This window comes from Nomia melanderi, chromosome 10 (genome assembly GCF_051020985.1).
Source record: "Nomia melanderi isolate GNS246 chromosome 10, iyNomMela1, whole genome shotgun sequence".
NCBI classification, from domain to species: domain Eukaryota; kingdom Metazoa; phylum Arthropoda; class Insecta; order Hymenoptera; family Halictidae; genus Nomia; species Nomia melanderi.
The window spans coordinates 3,829,409-3,845,293 of NC_135008.1; the positions used below are offsets into that span (position 1 = coordinate 3,829,409).

Genomic DNA, 15,885 nt, shown 5'->3' on the forward strand with positions numbered 1-15,885 from the left:
GGTGTACGTTCGGAGCGGACGGCATATGGCCGGAATAAGGAAAGGCCGCTCGGCCAGATTACGGCAATTATCGAATCACGTTACGGGATCTGGCGCCACGCGGCTCCAAAACGCAGAAATTAAGTTTCAACCCCCGAGGTGGCGACTCGACCTCGCTGGAAACGATATTCGTTTCGCGAAACGTTTCGAAGACCTATCGCGTGTGAGCCTTCTGGATCATTATATCTACTTTATATTACTTTTTGCGCTGTTAGGACACAGCTGGGAAACTGTTGAAGTATACGTTATTTAATCGATCGATCTTTCAATTATAAAAGATCAACGGAGAGGAATTAAATTATGTTCATCGCGTTGTGGAGAATAATTAGAAAGTGGTAAAAGGTAAAGCAATATCTTATGGAAATGGTACTGTAATTGGAATATTTGAAATGGAAAACTATTTAGGGTGAATTTTCAATAATTTTAGGTACCGTTGCTACAGAAATGGAGGAAGATATACGCAATCAAGGGATCGTTCCAATAAGACACGCTTTCAGCTGACCGCTGATAATCGGATGCTGAGCAAAAGTTTCTCTATAGCCATTTTATTCAACTGCAGCGCACGGTTCGCCGGAATGCAATTCCGTGTTCTGCGAAACCAACGCTGTGCATTAGCCAAAGCTCGAATGTTACGGCCTCGACGAAACTTTTTGCCGGCGGAATCCTCCGGATAATTCACATTACCGAAACAGATTATTCCTTTTACGGTCGACGGTAACTCGGAAAAATTCGAGAGAAAAAATATGCTTTCTGAACCCGGCTGAATTTCCGGTTAGCCTTTGAACTGGGGTGGAATTAGCCTCTAACTAATTATAAATAAATCCTCTTTGTAACGAACAAATTATGGAGGGCCGTAGGAAAAGCGTGCTTAATTAAATAAGAAAAACAGCGGGATAAAAGATGTGACGCAATTGCTCGGTATAGATATCGTGAGATTTATTTTCCAATTTGTATTATAAAAGTGTAACTGTTTGCAGATGATAACGTCTCGTAAATTTCACTCACTTGTATCATTACCTCGCGAGATTCTCTTTCCAATTGAATGTACGAAAACACATATATCACATATATTATATAGTGATGTACGACCTTTAATTCTCTTGATATTTCTAATTACACGGTCGTTTAACTGACATTTATACAGTTTTCGCGAAATTTAATCCCTTTACCAATTGTTTCTTCTTTAAGCTTTTGAAGTTAAAATTTTCTTTAATAATGGACTGTGTCGCACCGTGTTGAGAGGTACAAAATAGTGATGAGTTCAAATATAATTCGTATGAAAAGAAATTTCCGCACTTTTAACCCATTTGTTTCCGTTCTCTTATCGTTAACACTTTTCAGCACCAACATTTTTTAATTTTAATATCGGTTTACAATCGGTGTGTAGTACAGAATCATTTAAAGGACGATACCAAAGTTTCTAATTATATACGGATACATAGTTTCAATAACTCCATTAAAAATCATCAGATTTTTAACGGTTGTTATAATCATTCGAGGAAATAGTTTAAAAACAGCTTAATCTAGATTGTCAGTTTATCGGCATGTAAACGCGAATCAATTTATTTACTGTTCTATTTGTGTTACTCAAAATAATTAAAAGAGTACATATTCAATATTAATAATGAGGAGGATAGTTAATTGACTGTTAGACAGTCAGTAAAATGCAGTAATATTAAATATATGTATTACTAAATATAGCATCCTCATTATGATTCGCGTCGTACTTAATATTATCTCGAGTAATATAAAAAAGATTGATGCGTAAGCAAAGTGGCACATAAAAGGAATGAAGCTGTAGAGAATCGCGTTTAACGATCGTTAAATTCTACTAAATATCAAATGTATCAAATTCTGTAATATAGACTCTAAAAATAGAGTACATATCGCTCTTATCAAACATATTATTTTATTCGATACGATACGATAATATTAATACTCCTTAATTTTAACACTTACCAAAAACTTTTATAAAAACTGTTAAGGCTGCATTAAGACCAAGATGTACACCTTGTGCACACCTGTACTCTTAATTGGAAATACTAGGAATAAGTATCTTTTCTAATAGTAACAATAATAATAACAGTTGTATCGTGTATATCTAAACTACAATTGAATTATACAAAAATAGAACAACTAGAACTTTGTACACATTCATACCCACTTTTAAATAATAGTTGCATGAAGTCCACCCATCATTGTATTTCATCCATATACTTTCTCATTCTCTCTTATTACTATCCATGTATCACAATCTTTTTTCTTCGTTTTTTTTCCTACAAAATTTTTTTTTCATTTTCTCTCCGCCCTCCACACTTTGTATAGCTTAATTCTTCATTATACAATCATCCACGCCTACATCCATCGGAGTACCTACAATTTTCTCCCCATACTTCTTCGATACTTTATTTTTCATTTTGTTATCACTATTTTTTTGTTTTACCTGCGTCGGTGTTCCTTTGCTTTCGTTTTCACATTCCATCGGCGTAACCACTTCAATTTCCACTGCTTCGGTTTTCTCTTCCGTTACCGTCCAATTCTTTTGTTGATCGTTCTCAATGTCATCAATGATAACAATATCATCATTACGGTCATCATCTATATTTTCTTTAACATTTTTATCCACCTCATTTTCGCGTTTAACAAACTTCTTTAACAAATTCTCTTTCGACGCTTTAGAAAACTGTTCCCCTCTGCCGACCGAAATCAGAGTCGCCCTTTTCGGAGTCTTGGTAATCTTTTTTTGAGGTGTTATTGAGTTAGCCGCGACAGTCAACTGTTTCTTCATTTCCGCTTGAGAGATCTTCTTAGTGAATTGAGTAATCAATGGCACGTTCTTCTTCTCTTTATCCTTCTCTTCCTCCACTTTCTCATCTTCCGCCTTCTCGCGTCTTCTTCTCGGAGTCAGGTTGTAAGACCACTGATTGGGCAATGTAAGATCTTTATCCAGGTACTTCTTCCGTATATCCTCAGGAACGTACCAACACGATTTCAAGTGCATGGGTCCTTCTTCAGGGCACAGCATCCTCTTGCCCAGTTCGCAGATCTTTTGAAGAAGGCAACCTTTCGAGATCTGATTCTCGCCAACCTTGTGTTTCTTGTTCCAGTACGTCATGAACTCCCTCATTAGGAACCTCCTGCCGTGTGTGTTGCCATGTATAAGGCGAATCAGCTCGGGCAGCGCCTGTTCCGGAAGTAGAGATTTCTTCGAAGATCTCGGGACGGATTGATGCGTGGGTGTACTGCACTCGGCTGCGGCATCATTGTCGGACGAGGTTGGTAGAAGCACTGGTATCTGACGCACCCAGGCCTCGCGGGCTGACAAGAAACCTATGGTCCTTGGAGGCACTGAAATCACAAACGTTCATCCCTCTTGATTACACTAGACTCATACGATCCCCGCAAACAGCTTAACACTTTGTTTCTAATACATCCCTAATAATCAACGTCGAAGCTGAACACTCACCATTTTCGGAAAATGTATTTTCAGGTCCCCTCCACACGCAGCCAATTATTTTCGGCTTCAGTTTCGACGTCTTCGTGTTCCTCTCCGACTCGAACTGTTCTCCTAATACTTTCAATTTGAACTTCTGTGTTTCCGGCGTCTGCAAAATAAAAAATAAACACAGAGATCAATAAAATATCAATGGAGAAATAATATTATACGGAAATACTTTCTACACTCACCCTGTCTTCCTTATCTTCCTCATCGGCGCGAAGTTCCTCGTCAGACAAGTATCTGCAACGCGTCACAGTTTCATTAAATACTAATCAGAATTTCAATATAACTTGGTATCGCGGTACAATATGATTCACGCTTACCCATGAGGAACCATGAACTCGTTATCCACGTCGTACTCATTGTCGTCCGGATTTTCCTCGTCCTTCTCGTCGTCGGAACCATGCAAAGATTCACCTGGCTCCTCTTCCTCCCACTCGTCGTCCGAATCTACCTCGTAATTGAAGCATTTCTGTAAAAAGACGGAACATTCTTTTCGAGCGCAATCATGGGAGACCGCGATACATCTAATCGCAATAATCTAGTTCCGAGAATCCGACAGCTGTTGATGTTCCAACAATCTCGCACGTTTCCAACGTTCCTCTCTTTAAAAAGTCATTCGGCTCGTGCAAGTTCAGCGAGACGGTCTGCGTACACCCACGCAACAGCCGAGTTCGAATTGATTGAGGCTACCACGTGCTTGATTAACTCCATTATCTCTCCCCCTCTCTTTCTTTGTTCGAAAAGGAAAAACGTTCTTACGGGCCACTCTCGAAACGGAGAGGAAATCGGAGGATCTTCGTCGCCCGAGGCTTCGGCAGTGAAATTTTTCTACTCGAAACGACGCTGGTACGCTCGAAGCCGATCGCAGAAACCGTCCGGCGTCCAGTCGGAATAGCGGCGAGTTTTTACCAGCGAGAAACGCAATTCGCGCGAAGAGACGACTCGCCGCTCGGCCGCGTTATCATCCGTTTTCCATACAGTTTATTTTAGTTACGATCACGGCCACTGGATTTCACTGGAGTCTACCATGATTAAGCAGGACGTCGGTATCAACGCGACTTCCTTGACGGGCGATAATTGTGGTCTCTTCTGTTGGCCACGGAGCAACATAGCTCCCGGGGATACGCGCCGGTTCTGTCTCCTCTCTCAAAATGTAGACTCGCTTTCCGCGAGGCGAGCAAAGATCGAGCCGAGGCGCGTCCGCGAACGGTCCGATCGACGAAAAATCCCGGGCACGGTTCGGTGAGATGGTACTTGGCTGTGAAGTGCGTGAAATCTCGGTGAATTTCTGTGGTCGAGGCTGTGGCGACTGAAACCGAGAGACCGGACGGACGTCGGCGTGGAAAATCGACGCGAAGATATCGTCCGGTGATCCTTGTCTTCGGTGGACTCGATTAAAATCGCACGGGCAATCGCGAGGATCGATGTAGCTGTTAGGATCCACTGTTCGTTTAACGGGCAAACAGAAAAATCGACGAGCAGACGATCCGGCGAGGTCGCGCTGCTCGATAAATGCAACTTGGTAGCTTATATTAGTAGCTATTTTTACTGGTCTATTTAAAGCGATTATCGCGGTTGAATTCGAAATTATGAGGAGATAAGTGGCGAAACGAGGAACCGCGGCGAGCGACGATTCCGGCGGAGCGACTAGTTTTCCAGCGAGGAAATTGGTGCGGCGATCACGGCCAGGCCGCGGCTGAGACGCGCATCGGCCCGAAAAGTCAATAAATCGTCGGGGTTTTCTCTTTTGTGGCGGGCGGCGGAGCGATTCTTCGCGCGATAAATCAACGTCGATTTCATCCCCGCGCGGGCATCAATTACAAGACGGTTCGCGAAGACATTAATTTATTATCGGCAGAGGAACGTGATATCGCGAATGATCGGCGAGCCGGCGTCGCTCGGGACGTAACGCGGAAAACCGGACGGCGTTTCAGGTGAAAAGGGGAGGCCCCGCGATCGGGTACCAGTTGAGCAGCTTTCGGCAGCGACGAAGAGGTACGTATTAAAAAGGGCACGGGATCTTGGTGTGAGTTCGTTAATTGACTTACCTCGGCGAAAGTAGATTTTAGAAATTGCATCCACGTAAATCTGGAACGATTTCGATGCGAGAATGAAGTATAAAGTCTACTTTACAATATTACAAATATCGAGACACATTCTGAGATGAAACGCATTCGATGAATGCGGAGAAAGCTGTAAAGAAGAGCTACAAATTCATCTGTTATCTCCGGAGCACCGTCAACGTCACGAATCGGCGATGACACGGATCACGGTCCTTTCCTCGAGCACACCGCAAGCGTCATTTCGCCGGTCCGCGTTGCAACGACCGCGGCTGAGTACATTTTAAGTGGCGATAAAGTTTATCTCGAAAAATTACGCCCGGCTACCACCGCGCCGCTCCTCCTCGCGGTTTCGCGAGATCACTCGGCACCGCGCTTTCGAAAAAAAGGAGGATGGAACGCTCGGAACGGACGCACCCCCTCTGTCGTTGTTTTCGAGCGGAGATACGCGCCGGACAATACTCAAAATATCGAATAAGAAATTTCCGAACGAACGGTTCGCCGGATCGGCGAGAAAAAGAGCAAAGTTTCGTCTTCTTGCGACAGAGTGACGGTGCAAAAAGCGCGCACATACGGACGGGGTGATTAAAAATCGAATTGCAATTGCACCACGCGCGTTATAAACGATCGGACGGAGCCGGCGAGCTAAAAATCGACGCGGTGAAAAGATAAATCAAAGCGAGAGCGATTAACAACCGCTTAACAGAGACTCGAGCCAGACCACCGATCGCAGAGACGCGGATATCCCATTAATCACGGGGGACGCGACACGATCTAACGATTCTCGCCGCCGCCGCCGCGTGGAAACGCGTGCAACGTCTGGAAAGATGCACCGGCCCAGGGGAAACCCAGTTATCGGTGGTAACGCGACGCGTAACCACGTCGAAAACGGTGCCTGGCGAAGCGCCGTACATTATTTACAACGTGTTGTCACCCGCCGGGCCATCTGTAATGGCTGTTTTATGCCCCATTAAGATTATGCGCGGTGCTCCTCCTCGTGCACACCGGAGAACCACGAATCCCTGCACTCCACGATTGATTTATCCCCGAATCGGACACACACTTTACGGCTGGCCTACGCTTCCGCCACCATGCCCGTACACCTAGGAATGCTTATCAAGTGTCTAGCCGCATTATAGTCTCTTTATAAAAAAAAGTCTGATCGACACCGTCGGTCGTTCATCCTGATTTTCGTAAACATTCGAACATAATCGCGCATATATCTTCGTACACCTCTTTATCTACTGTCACGTGCTTCTTCTGCCGATACTTTACGTGTACCGTGCGTTATTCATACGTGTATCGTTTTATATCACGCTTTCATGGACGGTTATCTCACGCCTTCGAGCGATTTATGCTGTAAGGTATTATATCTATCTTATTTTGCAATAAAGAAATTCCCTCCGGTGAAATTCGGATAATCGCGTCGTCCGCGACGCCGATCATCATCGGCGGCTGTCGAAGCGTGAAAATCGCGTTTCGGTTCTGTTCGTACAGCTTCCGAAGATCGATCGCTGAACCGTTGTTCGGATAGAGAAACGCTAGTTAATTAATGATAGTCGGTATCGGTTTATAACACGATCACGAGCAAATTGAATCGGGAGAGCGCGCTTTATCGAGGCGAGCGTGTGACGCAACGGAGCCGCAATTAATAAATCTCATCGAAGGGTAGATAGAGCAATCTTCGCGAGCGAAGTCAAGTGAATTTTTTAAATTTCGATTAAGCGGCCGGCGAACAGAATAACCGGCGAGGCATCTTCAAACGCGTCATTAGATAAACGCCGGCGATATCGGCGCGCGCGACCGCGCGACCGCGTGAATTTCGCGGAAAACGATTCCCCATGGCCGTCCGACGTTGTTCGGACAAGAATTCATAATTGACGCGTTTTATCGGGAAGATCGCGCCATCTGGAACTGCATAATCGCCGGTTTAAATATAGACGCAACCTTGCGTCAATAAAACCTTTTCATCCGCGATTCTATTCGCGATTGAAATTATGTTCCGGGACCTGTACGAGTTTACAGAAACGAGAGAGAGAGAGTGTGTGCTTGGCCAATTATAAACAGGGTATTTCGGCCAGGGATGCCCGTCTCATTTTTGACGCACGCGGCTGAAAAGTATACCTCGCGCACACGCGCGTCAATCGCGGTGATAAAAGAAAACGATAGATCGATGCCGACGGACAGTGGTCTGTTTTTCGTAATACGACGATATCCATTAGCGTGGACATATCTCATCTACTTGTTCACTTTCACTGTGAGCGAGCTTAAAGCTGATTATGCTCGGGAATATCGCGGCGAGCGGTGAAACTTCATCCCCGGTGAACTACCCTCGGTTCGGGAGCAATCCGTGCTTCTAATTAGACGCGGGAGGATCGATTGTGTCGAAGACACCCGATTCAATCAGCAAATATTGGTTGTAATCGCGAAGAAATTATGAAATAGGGGGTTGAATCGTTTGAAAGGGTGGAAAGTGTGATTTAATGCTGGAACTATCGAACGGATGCGAACGGCTGGTTTGTTATTCGTCGCTTAAAAGCTACAGATATCGCGGATGAATTTCTTAGGGAGATTGCGAACTAGTAAGTTCAGTTGCTCGGCGGCTACAGCGTCGAGCAGGATGAGCGAAGATCAAGCTATAGAGAACGAGGTCGGTACGCCGCGGTGCAATTCTCGGGTGTTCTTGACTCTTGAATCGAACGGAAAATATGTATACATATTGTATCTAAGGTCAGCTTCCCTCGACACGGATAAACGTACTACGAGCGATTCAGCTGGCTAGTGGCACTGACTTCGAGGCAGTTATCTGCTGCTTCTTGTCGCTGTAGGTCAAAGCCACTGCATTATACAGACGTTTTCATTGATACATTCTTAGGAAATATACGCTCCGCGGAACATTTCCATTCCTGGCGCATCGCGGAGGGTGACACCGAAAGGTGAAGCCCCGCCATCGAACATGGGATCAAGTTTGAACCGGAGCTAAACCCGAGAGCTGCCCGAAAGCGTAGGACGTACACCGTTGTCCTTTCGAAAACGTTTCCGTGGCAGTGCATCAAGAGATGGAATGACACACTGGTATCAGTGTCAGTATTAATACCAGTATCGGTGTGTAACTCGATCCCTTGATAAGCCGCAATGCCAGCGAAACGCCGGGAGAATTTTTCCAAACGAACAGAGATTATACCCTAGAGCTTAAATAGTAACGACAAGTTTGAAACATTGCTAAAGTCTGCGTCGATAAAGAGCCCGATGAATTACAACGGATCTGAAACAAGCGCGTCGAACGGCACCTTCGCGAAGAGTCGAGCAAGGATCTAGAATGGGTCTAAAATAAACCGACTGCGCAATCGTCGGAACTGTCCACCATGCAGCGGTCGAAAAAAAAAAGAAAGGAACAGAAGGAAGCTTTGGCAAGAGCAGAAAGAAAAAGCAGATCAATCCGGCAAAGGGACCATCGGCGAGCGGTTACGTAGCGCGAATTTCTTGCAAACCCGTAATGGACCGAGCAGGAAAAAACGAGCGAACGTTGCGGCCGTGGCCTGATAAACATCGAGAGGCCACGTGCTACCCGGCGAATTGCGAGGAGGATTTGGTGGCGAATTCTGTCGCGGATCTGTCTCGCAGAAATCTCGCGAGAGGCCGATTATCGGGGGTGGCTGGTATCGTAAATAAGCGAGTTAACCGTCCAATTAGCCAGGAAGCCGATTCGCTGGCGCGTCTGACGGTGTTCTGGGATCGGCCGCCTCGATCCCTGGGGAGAAGCACGGTGACGGCGCCGGGTGGCACAGCCTCGATTATCTCTCGAACCGTGTGTCGTGCCTTGTCACACGACTCGTCCGCGTCTTCTGGGTCTGCAGCCCAGTCTCCACGAGTCGCTCGACCACGAAACTACCCGTTCCAACGGGGTGAGCCGAGCGTCTTTCGTCCAAGACACCGTGATCGTCGATCGGGCCATCGAATCGTTTCGAATCGATGGGTTATTTCACGTCCACCGACAGACGATAAGACTGAGGGAGATCGAAGTGGAACATTTAGGATAATAAGATCAGTTTCTATCGGAGTGAAGATCGATTTTTAAAAACAGTCGTTTGGATTCTGTTGAACTCTATAGTAAATAAAGTATCGGCTTGGCTAGAGAAGAATTAGAAACTGATTCCGTTAGGGTATAAGATATCTTTCATGAAGTGAAGATTTATTTGAACCGTAATTGTTCTGCTGTGAATAAATTGGTATTTACTGTCGATTGCTGAGAGGTGATGGTTTGATTAGAATTATACGAGGATTTCTAGTATCGAGGTAAACAACTGCGAGAAATAGAGGGACGAGTCGATTCGACGGTCGCGTAACAGCGGGAACCTTGAAAGAGTGGCAATCGGAAGTGATAATGCGTAGAGGAAATCGAGACAGTGACTAATGGTGAAATAATTGCGTGCGAGCAATTACTAAAAAGAGAAGGGAAACCAATCGAGTCGATTGTCTCACGAAGAATCTATTGGAAATCCTAAGTCGCAGGGCAGGATGATCGAGGACGCTTCGATATTCGACGTGAGTGACTTAGCAAACGTTACAGCCAACCCGTTCGCGTCTCAATAAAATTAAATAAACACGAAATGTATATTAGGTATTCGTCGTAATCAAAGAATGGAAACTTCCGAACGCAATCAGTTACCCCTGGCTTCCGGGTGGAAGCTACGTCTAATATCTGACGTACCGGCGTTGATATACAATATCAGTGTCTCGTCCGACGTTGACAGTGTTTCACGTGACGCGTCAACCAGACGTTCATTCAATGCCGAGATTTTTTAAATAAAATTTTTCACACAAACTTGAAACAACTTTAACACTAGATTCTCGTTTTCCATTAGAAAACAATCTAGAACAATTCGGACCAGTGTCTTTGAAAGTTTCCAACCTCGTTCGAATCGAAAGAATCGTAAGAACCGAAATAACAAGATTAATCCGTGGCTAATAGCTAATTCGAATCAATCGAACGGTGATTCGCGTAAACATTTCGCAGGACAGAGGAAGAAGAAGAGGAACGGAGATAGTAGAAATTACGTTTCCCTCTTTCTCGCGCCGCCGATAACTCAAAATAGAATTGAATTTTAATCGAGAGATATAGAGCGCTCGCGGTGCGTGACTTATTGTCAGTATCGCCGGTTGCCCGACCGATTAATCCGCGCGCTCGCAACAATAAACAGCCTCTCCGTCGTTTAATCGTCAGCACGTTTCTCTCCTGTTCGACGCGGCGTCGCTTAATATACCATTCCTCTCGAATTCCTTCTCGCAGATGACGGACGAGCTGTTGTTCTCCGCGCTTGGTCTGACCACCGACGCGGGTGTCGGGCAACAACTGTTCACCACGGATGCGAACACCCTAGAATGCGACTTCGAGGCGTCGTCCTGCAGAACGACGCCGCGCAGCGACGACTCGGAGACGATCGACAATCGTATCAACAACGTTACCAACCCCGTTGACTGTTACACGGATCTGACTTGCCCGACGAAGATACTTTGGAACGAGTGGTCGAACAATACATCCGCTTCTTCAGGTGCGTTCTTGTTGCATAATATTATGTAATATAACCAGTAATCATTCGCCTAACGACAGGGTAGAATTTTGAAAGAATTTAGTAAACATGAATCGATCGATGGCAAATATATGGTTACGAGGTATAATGGTGCATCTGTTGTGCTGCTTTTTATTTGATCGTCAATATTATTGATGATTTGAGTTGAGGAAATGTTGAGTTGAACTGTTGGGATTCAATATGTAAATAAGGGTTGTCCAATGTATGTACAGGGTGCTTGAGCGAACTAGGCGAGTTAGACTCGGAATTGGAATGGTGCCTAGATAAAAGTTGGAACTCCGGACTTCCGGAGAGGACACCATTGTGCACCGAGGGGTGCGAGGGTTTTCTACACTTGCCTCTGCCAAACCTCGAACAAACGTTCCAACGCGAGGAACCATTATGGGTGCTTGGGATCGATCTGAGAGCACTCGAGGATACTTTGGAACCCAGCGGAGTAGGTAAGTTTCGAGCGCTGCGGTATTACGCTAAAATCGTGTTTGAAAATCAACAGCAGAATGTCGTAGACAGTCGATTGAATGTGACAACATTGGTTTTCTGTAAAAGGATACGTGTATCTAATGAATATTCTAGTTCCATCGCGTGGAAGTTGATTACATTTTGCAAACGAATCCAAATGAAAATGTTAGACAGTTGGTAGACCTATAAGGACCGATTATTGAAACCTTGTTTGGTGGATCATCTTTGCGCGTTATCTGTAATATTCCCTCATTGATTACAGATTACAACAATAATCAACTGGAGGAGAATCTCATCTCAACAGCAGCTGCAGCCGCACTAGCAACTCACGACTATACTAACCGCACTTTGGCGAACGCGGCTGAAGACCGGTGCTTCCCTTGCACTTATCAGGGATGCGTGAAGGTATTCACATCAATCATTCATTTCGTTGTTCCGACTAAACCTGGATTTTCAAGCTGATTGAACGTACAGTTGAATCGTATTGAATGCGTGTTGTCATCTACTTCTGCAGGTTTATGCAAAAGCATCCCACTTGAAAGCTCACTTACGGCGTCACACAGGGGAGAAACCGTTCGCTTGTACGTGGACCGGATGCGGATGGCGATTCAGCCGATCCGATGAATTGGCCAGGCACAGAAGATCCCATTCCGGGGTGAAGCCATATCCGTGTGAAATGTGCTCGAAGAGATTCGCGCGCAGCGATCATTTGGCCAAGCATCGCAAGGTGCACAGGAAAAACGCGTACCCGCTGTTCCACGGCGGCAGAGGACTACGTGGAGGAAAGATGAACGTTCTACCGACGGAAAGTTAGCTAATTCCATCTGAACAATTGCATCATCGCCAGAAGAGACGTCGAGGTAGTTTTCGTACGCGATGTACTTAACCGAGATTATTAAAAATCTCTTGGCGCATCGATGAGACGATCATGCGCCTTACGAACAGCTTAAGAAGACAGATAATATTCTTATACCGATTAATTTGATACTGAGAAGCGACGCTGAGAAAAGAGATTCAGACAAGCTACTTTTGTAGCATCCTTTAGAATAGTACGCGTTACTAGACTAGAATACACAACAGGTCTTGAAAAGTGACAATAAATAATGTTGAAAGTATCTTGGCTTCTTCTTTCCCAAATTCGTGTAACACTTAAACTTGAAACATGTTCGCTGGTGTTCCGTCGTTTAGAAGTTACAGCAAAACTTACCTCGTCCTTTGAAAATGGTTTCCGAGGGTTGATACTTTTGCTTCGCTTCCTCCATGTGCCCCAATATGGCGGACGACGGTTCTCCGAGAACTGGAGTAACTTAGCCCGTTGATTCTCTATAACGTTCTGGTTCACAATGTTCGAACTGCCGTCGTTTTCATCATCTGTTGGCAAGGGGTATGTAAATCCGAATGTTATTCGCAATAAGTTTTTTTTAGAAAATACAATGTTTACCTAGGAGAATGATGTCATCTTTAGCTTCGAACGGCCACGTCTTCGACGACTTGTGGGGAATGATTTTTTTATTTCTAAGATTGCTAAGATATAGATCTGATTTTTCTACGTTTTCTTTGTTATAACTTTCATCCAACGATTTTTTTTCTTGTTCGTTCAAAGATCTCCTACAAACTGGAGCTAACCTCATATCCACCTTTACTTCAAAAGGCATGAAATTTTGGATTTTATTAGTGCTTTCTTCCTCGACAGTTTTTTCTTGCTTTTTAGCAACAAAGAAGCTGGTGAAGTTTGACGCTGCCTTCTGTTTCTTGCGTTCGGCTTCCAATTTCTCTTCTTCTTTCTTTCTTTTCTCTTCTTCCTTAGCTTCTTCCCTTTTCCGACGCTCTTCTTCCTTTGCTTGTTTCTCCTTCTGCTTTTGCCTGCGAATAAATTGATGCTGTCAGAATGATCCTAAATGATAAATGTTAAATGTTTTAAAAAAAATCAGCATGTATTCATACTCAAGTTCTAGTTGCTTCTTCTGATCTCTCAATTTTTTCTCCAACATTTTTTGTTCCTTTTCTGCTTTTTCCTTTTCTTCTTTTTCCCTGCGTTTTTCTTCCTTCTCCTTTCGCCGATTTTCTCGTTCTTCTTCTAGCTTTCTTTCCTTCTCCTAACAGACAAATAAAGAATATTATCTGATTGAAGATGGAGAGAAGAATCAATGAAAAATATTTGTAGTTTAACTTTATGACTTACCATTCTTAACTTTTTCTTTTCTTCTCTTTTTTTAGCACTCAATAATTTCTTTTCTTGCTGTTTAGGTGTTAACTTCCTCTGCTTCCCTTTATCTGTTTTAGGAGTCTCAATTTCACTTGGACTAATACTTTTCCTACTTGAGTCCTGACTTCCATTCAACATTGTCAGTTCTTCTTTGTCTTCACTATCAGACGATGAGATTAAAATATCAGAATCATTATTTAGATTCTTAGAATCATTTAGTTCTTCCTGTTTGGAGTTAGTTAACTCTGAACTTATATTATCAGTTTTTAAATCAGAAGACTTATCAGAAGATTCATTTCTTTCTTCTTGGGACAAATTCTGATCATCCTTTGAAGCTTCTGCTTCTGCTTCTTTTTCAGTTTTTTTAAAGAAACTTATTAAAGGACTCAGTTTAGCTTTTTCCTTTTCTAATTTTTTAGATACTCGTTTTGGAGTCACATTTTTATCTCCACTTTCAACCTTATTAGAAATTGTATTTTCTTTCACATTCTCAATTTCCATTACCTCTGTATCTTTAATAGTTTCACTGTTCTCTTTTATTTCATCACTGACAATGTCATTTACTTTTTTATTATTCACGACCGGCTTTCTTACATTCTTCTTTGAAATTTTAATTGCTTTTGGACTCTTGTATTCTACAGAAGGGGACGTTAACTTTCTTTTCTTACTCAGCACTACTTGTGGCGATCCCACAGGACTTCGTTGAAAAGGCAGTTGTGCTAAAAAAACACATTCAATTTAGCATGAAGCAATGACTGCAAGAACTATAAAGCATAATCTAATAACAATTACTTCAACCAATTTTGTACAATATATGTAAGATACAAACCTTGTTTCATCTTCTTTTTCTTGACAGGAGTAATTGCATCAATATAACAGTCATCTTGCTCATCCAACTCCATCATTTTCATCTCAGGTGGCTTTACGGATAATAAAAATTCAATGAATTTCACTACTTTAGAGACCCTCAAGGCAGAAGATTATTTATAAATGTATTTAATATATCTTACCTAAACAATTGCAAATATAAACTATCTTTTACAGCATTACTATACTGAGAAGATAAAAGTGAAATCTGTCAATGGCACATTTTTATAACCTAGACAATAATTTACTTCACTGCTGCGAACGAATCAAGGATCGACTCAACTATACATACAACGCGACAAACTACAAGATTACTAACTTATAAACAACTCATAAATTTATTACAATCAAAAGGACTTCTTTCACAAAAATAAAATATTAAAAGCACATCACTGTTCGTATCACAATCGTAACGAAATCCGCGGGAAAATAAGAGTATTGAAGGGTAATATACGCATATTTCCATGAACTCTATTCCACCTAGACTGCCGATGGAGAAACTTAAATATAACCTGATGATCAATGACCCGGTACAGGTGTACCAACTGATACTCCTCAAACTGTACAGAGCGCCCTCTGCCTAGTGACACCGGACATTTGAAGAACTACTAAAAATCACTGAAGTAGCATTGCAAAGTAAAAGAAGTATAACTTGTTTCAACTCTATGGTTATTGACTATATTAAGGTAGGTTAATAGCGGGAAGCGCTCAGTTTGCCGCAAGGCTTCATAGGGAGAGGAGGTTTCTCTTTTTCAGATTTTTATTAGAATCATGATACTGAAATGTCCGAAATCTACACATCTGATTAACAATGATCTCTCCTTTTCTATTCTTGGCCTAATACTTATTAACTCTCTGCACTCGAGGACTCCGGAGCAGAGCCACTTAAAATTGTCATTACAAACTGTAAAATTTCATCACTAAATATATTATAACACTCATATCTACAGTCGATAAAAAACAGTCAAATACATCTATGACTTTTCTTTTCATGCGCGCATTATTTATTTATATGTTAATATACTTTTTCTATTAAAATTACTTCTAGTTGTTGGTAATGTCAATAAGAAAAAGATTCTGAAAATGAAATTAATCTTAATAAAATTAAGATGTCATTAGAAATTATAAGCTACATTATATTTGGGATTTTTTCTAATATTT

General features: G+C 42.9%; 2 protein-coding genes across 5 annotated transcripts; one reads left to right on the forward strand and one right to left on the reverse strand.

The window, feature by feature from the left end:
* Nucleotides 1-958: 958 nt before the first annotated feature.
* On the reverse strand, nucleotides 959-15,204 carry LOC116433931 (Chromatin assembly factor 1, p180 subunit). 2 transcript variants are annotated; one of them, XM_031992607.2, is made up of 11 exons: nucleotides 14,868-15,204; nucleotides 14,687-14,777; nucleotides 13,834-14,576; nucleotides 13,596-13,747; nucleotides 13,093-13,514; nucleotides 12,859-13,022; nucleotides 3,862-4,010; nucleotides 3,727-3,778; nucleotides 3,506-3,644; nucleotides 2,483-3,387; nucleotides 959-2,412 (listed from the first exon to the last, which is right to left on the reverse strand). In XM_031992607.2, exons 2-11 carry the CDS (start codon nucleotides 14,766-14,768, stop codon nucleotides 2,395-2,397), a joined length of 2,826 nt encoding a protein of 941 aa, XP_031848467.1. In that variant the 5' UTR covers nucleotides 14,769-14,777; nucleotides 14,868-15,204; the 3' UTR covers nucleotides 959-2,394. The 2 variants fall into 2 exon arrangements, with proteins under 2 accessions (XP_031848467.1, XP_031848463.1); XM_031992603.2 differs by having other exon boundaries at nucleotides 959-3,387.
* LOC116433945 (uncharacterized) lies at nucleotides 4,543-12,766 on the forward strand. Of its 3 annotated transcripts, none has more exons than XM_031992627.2 (5): nucleotides 4,543-5,536; nucleotides 10,892-11,153; nucleotides 11,405-11,632; nucleotides 11,914-12,056; nucleotides 12,166-12,766. In XM_031992627.2, the coding sequence occupies exons 2-5, from the start codon at nucleotides 10,892-10,894 to the stop codon at nucleotides 12,463-12,465; spliced, it is 933 nt and encodes a 310-aa protein (XP_031848487.1). In that variant the 5' UTR covers nucleotides 4,543-5,536; the 3' UTR covers nucleotides 12,466-12,766. The 3 variants fall into 3 exon arrangements, with proteins under 3 accessions (XP_031848487.1, XP_031848478.1, XP_031848492.1); XM_031992618.2 differs by lacking the exon at nucleotides 4,543-5,536 and adding an exon at nucleotides 8,804-10,146; XM_031992632.2 differs by lacking the exon at nucleotides 4,543-5,536 and adding an exon at nucleotides 10,322-10,534.
* Nucleotides 15,205-15,885: the final 681 nt, after the last annotated feature.